The sequence below is a fragment of the Podarcis pityusensis genome, assembly GCF_964106645.2.
Source record: "Podarcis pityusensis genome assembly, chromosome: 6".
NCBI lineage: Eukaryota > Metazoa > Chordata > Lepidosauria > Squamata > Lacertidae > Podarcis > Podarcis pityusensis.
This window is the reverse complement of record NC_138030.1, coordinates 15,268,978-15,275,880: the sequence shown is the minus strand read 5'-3', so window position 1 is coordinate 15,275,880 and position 6,903 is coordinate 15,268,978. Positions and strand designations below refer to the sequence as shown.

General features: G+C 43.4%; 1 protein-coding gene across 1 annotated transcript in view; it reads left to right on the top strand.

The window, feature by feature from the left end:
• The first annotated feature begins 5,555 nt into the window (after positions 1-5,555).
• Positions 5,556-6,903, top strand: part of CASS4 (Cas scaffold protein family member 4) — a 42,492-nt gene continuing 41,144 nt past the window's right edge. Inside the window, exon 1 of the mRNA XM_081011124.1 lies at positions 5,556-5,748. Within this exon, the coding sequence (XP_080867250.1) occupies positions 5,713-5,748 (36 nt within the window). The 5' untranslated portion in view covers positions 5,556-5,712. The remainder of the gene's footprint in view (positions 5,749-6,903) is intronic.

Sequence of the window (6,903 nt, the reverse complement as noted above, 5' to 3'; positions counted from 1 at the left end):
TTGATCCAGATACATTTGTTAGGTAAAGTTTTGTAGTGTCATAGTCCAGTTTTTGTTGGGTCTCTAAAGGACATATCAAACAGTCTGGGAGTGACCCCTAAGAAGTCCCTGATGGTAATGTTTTCCCAATTACTAGTTCCTTCGTTATGACAATCTCTTCTCCGTACACACGTGTGAAGTTTAGAGCTAATTTCCACATGAAAGCTTTATGAGAATAGCATGGGAGATGAGATGTTACTTAGTTGTTATTAATGCGTATCAGATTGGCCAGAGACATTCCTGCTTAACCACAGATTGAATTAAATATAACTTTTTTGTAATACATGTCTAAGGAACACATGATAAGTGACAAGTCATTGGTTCATTTTTTTCATTTATAATGCATATGCTGTTCTAGCGTTCAGTTTCTTAGCCTTCTCAAGTTTTCCTTTTTAGGCTCTTTTGGCTAACTACTTTAAAGCACCAAAATAGTCTTACTCCTAAGAAGAAGTGAAACCTTTGTTGCACTACATAAACAATACAAAAAACCAAAACCCATGTTGCTTTTTACACATCTCATTTAGCTTGTGCTCTGTTTTAGATGTCTTCCTTGATAGTTTTCAATTTCAAAACAGTCTTGGATCCCAACTTTTAGATTACTGAGATTCATTTTCTCTAGGAAAATGTCAGCCAGCATGTCCAGTTTAAAAGGAGAGCAGTATTTTCATTGAGTGACTGATTATACGCCTAGCAATGTATAAAAGGGTTTTTTATTGTAATATTGTTTTCATCTGGAGATTCATTTTAGATAACTTTCAGTTGCATTCCTCGACTTGGCAAAATCAACCTCAAGACTTCTTAGGGTTGCTGTTCATTTTAGCTTTCTCCAAAAAACCTTTGTAGGCCACTGACATTGGGTTCAAAATTCTCACTTGGATTTTCTTTGTTGCAGTTGCAAATAATGCAACTTAATAGGATATATACTTGTGCTCATCAGACAGCAGACAGAACATTATGTCCTGAATTGTCCACCCACTACATTGTGACACAAAATAAGATCATTTCTTTCTAGGATAGGCATACAAAGGGAAACACAATAAATAATGAACTAAGTCTCCTATACAGCTGTTTCCTCAGATACACAATGTATTTCTTACTGGGATATGATGGTGCCTGCCATTCAGATAAGCAGATGGCATCCGTTGAAATCTTAATTATGTTAAAAGCTTTTCTCGAGTGTCAGCAGGACCCAATGTATTGAGAAGCTTGGACAAACTGGCATACCTACAGTACACAATAGATGGTGGTAAGAAAGTGAGTGAAGAGAAAAGGAGTATACAGGGGTCTGAAATGGTTGCTAAATTCTAGGTATTTTATGTGGAAAGGAGGCTGCCCCAGGTGACAGCTCCCAGTGTGATCCTTGCTGTATCTCCTGCATATAAATTAGAAAAGTCAGCAGCTGGTCCCTCTTTCTCTCCTCCTGCTTGCTCTCCTATCAGCCTGGCTTAACCAGATGTGCCCAGTAGCAAGGAGACAAAGCAAGGATGAGTCCTGGGGAGAAGTAAATCCAAGAATGAGATTAAGGGGGAGTAGAAGCTGTAAAATAAAACCCACCCGTTCAAGACTGAACACCTTGGCTTCCTTATGCTGTCATTCCCTTTATTTCCAACATAGAGCCAGTGTGGTGTAGTGATTAGGGTTGGACTAGGCCCTGGGAGACCAGGGTTCAAATCCCACTCAGCCATGAAGCTCACTGGGTGACCTTGGGCCACTCGCTGCCTCAGCCTAACCTACCCGCACAGGCTTCTTGTGCAGATTAAATAAGGAGGCAAGAACCATGTATGCTGCCTTGAGCATGGAGAAGAAGGTGGAATATAAATGGAATAGGGTAAAAATAATAAAAATGTTCAGGCATGAGTGGTGTTTGGTATGTAAGTCAAATGATACCATCCATGCACTAGTGGGAGGTGCCAGCAGGCATGGGTGCTCTGCTCTGTGCCTGGAACAGGTAAGGAGAGGTACCAACTGCCACCATACGGATACTGTTTTGTACTGGAAGAAGCAAAGACCACCAGTGTCAAAGCAATGATTCTTCAACATCAACTTCGTTGGACTGGTCATGTTCGGATGCCTGATTATCATCTTCCAAAGCAACTACTCTGTTCCGAACTTAAAAATGGTAAGCATAATGCAGGTGGTCAACAAAAGAAGTTCAAAGACACTCTCAAGGCAAATCTTCAAGAATGTAGTATAAACACCAACAACTGGGAAATACTGGCCTGCGAGCGCTCCAGTTGGAGAACAGCCTCTACCAAATGCGTCATGGACTTTGAAGATGCTCGAACTCAGGACGAAAGGGAGTAGTGAGCTAAGAGGAAGGCACACTTAGCAAACCCTCACCATGATCAATTCCTGCCCGGAAACCTATGTCCCCACTGTGGGACATGTGGATCCAGAATTGGCCTCCACAGTCACGGACTCATTGTTAAAACCGTGTTTATGGAAGACAATCTCACTCGGCTACAAGTGATTGCCAAAGAAGAAGAAAAGACTTTTGTGAAACCTCAACATGCAAAGTATTTGGCCGTGATACGGAGAAGGTGTTCAGAGCAGGACCCAAGAACAGCAAGTCCACTTGGCAGGAGCTGGAAGTTGGAAGGCAGAGATGGAAGTGAGCAGTTGGTTCTCCATGGGGAGGAGAATCTGCCAGCACCTGAGGCCAGTCTCAGTCTACTAGCCTACAAAGAAGTGTGAAGGACCATGATGTGGGTGTATGAAACAAGGCCTCAAAGTGCACTGATATGTGCAAACACCCCAACTGTGGTAAGCCAAGACTTCAGTTCAGAGGATGGTGAACATCTATTTGAGGATGATCATTATGATGACTCATTTGAAAACAAACAAGCTAGACCATATATGTCCAAGGTAAATGAAACATTTCATTTGACCTGTGAATCAGTGACGTTTCTTGCGAAGTTGCTTTAGTTGACAGTGACTTGCACAAGCAGAAAGCAGTGGGCCAGACTCAACTCTGGTGACATCTCATGGGGGGGGGGGCATTCCCATGGTGTTGTCATTTGAGGTGACCAAATGTTTATTTTAGGCTGCCTGAGGACTGAGGTCATTGCTCATTAAAGTGCTTCGTGGGGAAAAAATACTTTTTGTCCCAAAGAATCTTGAAGGGGAGAGCTTTCCGGTGGTGGAGAATATATGATGTGGGGTATTATAAGTCATATTTTATAATTTTATAAACTATTTAGGGTATTTCCACAGCTCTTTGTCAAAAAAGGAACTAGGACCAGTAAACCAATAAAGTAAAATAAATCCCACATAAGACAGTGAGAATTCCAAGGTCACCACTTATTTTCCAACTGCTTGAGGTATAGATCTTGCAAAAAAAATAAAAAAAAAATTCAGCACACTTGGTACCAATTTACTATTTTGGGTGCTGTGGCTTATGCAGTAAGAGAGGAATCTTGAATGGGATTCAGACCTTGAAACAACAACCTATTGGAGGTGAATTGGCCAGAAGGGGTGGGGATTTTATTGCGCATGTGGGAATTGGCTGGATGCCCTTCTTGATTGATCACCCATTCTTTGTCTTGCCTACAGATATAAATGAGGTTGCTTTGCAGTAGTCTGAGGCCTGCTGCGAGAAAATAATAATTGGGTACTGTCTTTTGCATTCATACATCGGAGTGAGACCCAGGGAATTTAATGGGAATCACTTGTGAGTAATTGAATTGGGTTGTTAGCACTTATATAGGGCTTTTTTGGTACAGTATTCAAAATCCTTATAATTTGTTATTTCGGTAATTTTTACAACCCATGAATAAAGGAGCTAGGTCATTGAGGAGCTTCTACTACCCTTGTTATTGACTTTCAGGGAAATTTTTAAGCATCCCTGTTCATTCCTGCATTTAATATGAGGTAACTGTAAAATCATCAACTGAGAGCATGTGATTGGCCACCCACACCATGGGCAAATAGTTGAAGCACCAAACATGAGTCTCCCAGCACTACCTTCTGAAACCATTCTTCCAGGAAGGACTGGAACCACCACAAAACAGTGCCACTTAGTCCCATCCCAGCCATGAGAACCAGAAGTATACCATGGCTGATGGTATTAAAAGCTGGTAAGAGGACCAACATGGCAACACACCCACCCCCATCTTACTCCCAGCATAAACTACCTACTAAGGGGACCAAAGCTGTCTCAGTCATATAAGTGGGCCTGAAACCAAATTGAAATGCAGAGCTGGCCCAGGATGTTTTGCTACTTGAGGCGAAACAGAAAACGGCACTGCCCACTAAAGCTACCTTTCCCAAAGCCCATCAAAGCTGCCACACTGAAGGCACCACCACCTGCAGCAGGCAGAGAAGGAGGTGGGTGACAAGCCAAGGGTGTGGTGAGTGGCATGGACCCATATCTGCCACCTCTCCCAACTGTTCCCCAATCTGCTGCCTGAGGTGACTGCCTCAGGGGTGGGTTGGCCCTTTTGAAATTGCTCTAGATGAACCACACAGAAAGACCTAGAGTGGAGATGCGGTCACATGCTCAAGCATTTTGGCTGAAAATGGAATACTGGAGGTTGCCTAGAAATTTCCCGACACAGTTGGATTCAGAGAGGTCTTACCAAGTCCTCATTTGGGCCAAGCGGAATAGTTGTGGAGAGACATTGTTCCCTCTAAAAGGTAAAGGGACCCCTGACCATTAGGTCCAGTCATGACCGACTCTGGGGTTGCGGCGCTCATCTCGCTTTATTGGCCGAGGGAGCCGGCGTACAGCTTCCAGGTCATGTGGCCAGCATGACTAAGCCACTTCTGGCAAACCAAAGCAGCGCACGGAAACGCCCTTTACCTTCCCACCGGAGCGGTACCTATTTATCTACTTGCACTTTGACGGGCTTTCGAACTGCTAGGTTGGCAGGAGCAGGGACCGAGCAACGGGAGCTCACCCCGTCGCTGGGTTTCGAACCGCCAACCTTCTGATCAGCAAGTCCTAGGCTCTGTGGTTTAACCCACAGCACCACCCGCGTCCCATTGATCCCTCTAGTTACCCGCTAACTGATCCTTGCTTTATTGGAACTCTCTGGGACTTCCCTCGGAGCAGACAAACTCGTAATTTTGTTGGTAACATTTTTCTCCTGCCCATCCCCTAACCTCCACCAAGAGACTTGTGTAAATTGCAACTGTGCTGTATATAAATCGTTTGGGGTGGAATCAGTATGTTCCCCAGCTCCTGGTGGCATTTCCAGCTTCGTCCATCAAGAAAAATGCTCTTTTAAAAGATGTGACTGTTGTGTTGTCCCATTCTGGAAGTCAAGCACCTGCTGCACAAAGTTTTTTAAAAGACGCCTTTAGCTAACAAGTCAGGCTGTTCCTCCTATCATCTGTCTAAAATAGGAACCACAGGAAGATGAAGCAAAGCGAAAATATTGTGTGTCTTTTTCCTGTGTGTGGGTTATTTGCAGAAAGACTGTCATGAGAACGAACTTCACTTTAAAACTTGAGTCCCTTCTCTCATGCTTTGTACTAATTGTCTGTGGCCTTAGAAATTCCCTTTTTCCAGGAACATTTGTTCATTTTTCCCCACCAGTGCCTTCTGAAGAATATTATTTTGGATCCTTTTTCTTGAAATATATATTTTGTGACATACACAGAAGTTTGCAAAACGAAAGCTTTGATGGCTGATGATGATATAGGAAGGGGCAACAGTTATTGGTAACAACTATGGATAGAAAAATTGGACGTAGCAGATTTGCAAAGGTAGGTCAGCAGAGAACAATGTGATGGAATTTAAGAGAGTAAAAGATAAAGCCTATTGATGACTACTCAAAAGTAAATTCTACACTGCAACTTACTCCCATGTAAGCGTGAGATTGAAATCCGATGCACACTTTCCTGGGAATAAACTATATTGGACTCAGTGGAACTTTTGAGTAAACATGTATAAAATTAATTTGTATCCTTCCAATACCCACACATATGAGAGTGGCTTACCCCTGAGTAGACGTACATAGGATTGCACTGTAAGTCTGGTAGGATGCAATGAGGAAATCTAAATTAATATTTTATTGCCAATATGTTCAGAAATGAACAGGGCAGAAATGAACACAATTGCATTTGTCCTTGTACACTGGCCTAAGAAAAACTGTTGAAGAAATTCTCTTTGTAGTGGTTGTAGTTTGGAGTGCTCATGGTCACAGTTCCAGCCAGTGAACTATGCTCTTTTCTAACATGGGTTTTCTGTGGGGCAGGGGTCCCTCTCAAGAATCGGTCAGTCTTCTGTGGCCGCTGAGTTCCCATTGGACTGTTTCAGGGAGTTTCCCTCTTTGAGGGTTCTGCCCCCTCCCCAAAAGATTTTGCATACAGTGGTACCTCGGGTTCAGAACTTAATTCGTTCTGGAGGTCCGTTCTTAACCTGAAACTGTTCTTAACCTGAGGTACAACTTTGGCTAATGGGGCCTCCTGCTGCCGCCACGCCGCCGGAGCATGATATCTGTTCTCATCCTGAAGCAAAGTTCTTAACCCGAGGTACTATTTCTGGGTTAGTGGAGTCTGTAACCTGAAGCGTCTGGAATCCGAGGTACCACTGTACTTCTGTAAACCTGGAGGTTCCCCATAGCCTGTCTTGAGTTAAAGGTAGTGCTATACTGGCACAGAAAATCGAATATTTGCTTGTGTGTGTGTGTGTGTGTGCGCGCGCATTTTATTCTCAGAAATATTGTTTCTCTGAAAAGAGGAAGGTCTAATTCAAAAGACAAAGGGAAAGGGGTGATGATGAGTAAAAGGAACCGGGGGTGGGGGGTGGGCGGGGGGATCATTGCACAGAACCGGTGCATGTTAAAAAGTGATTAAGCAGCAGATTCTAGCCAAGGAGACCAGATGGTCAATTTGAATAGCTGGGCCCCAGTGAAAGTA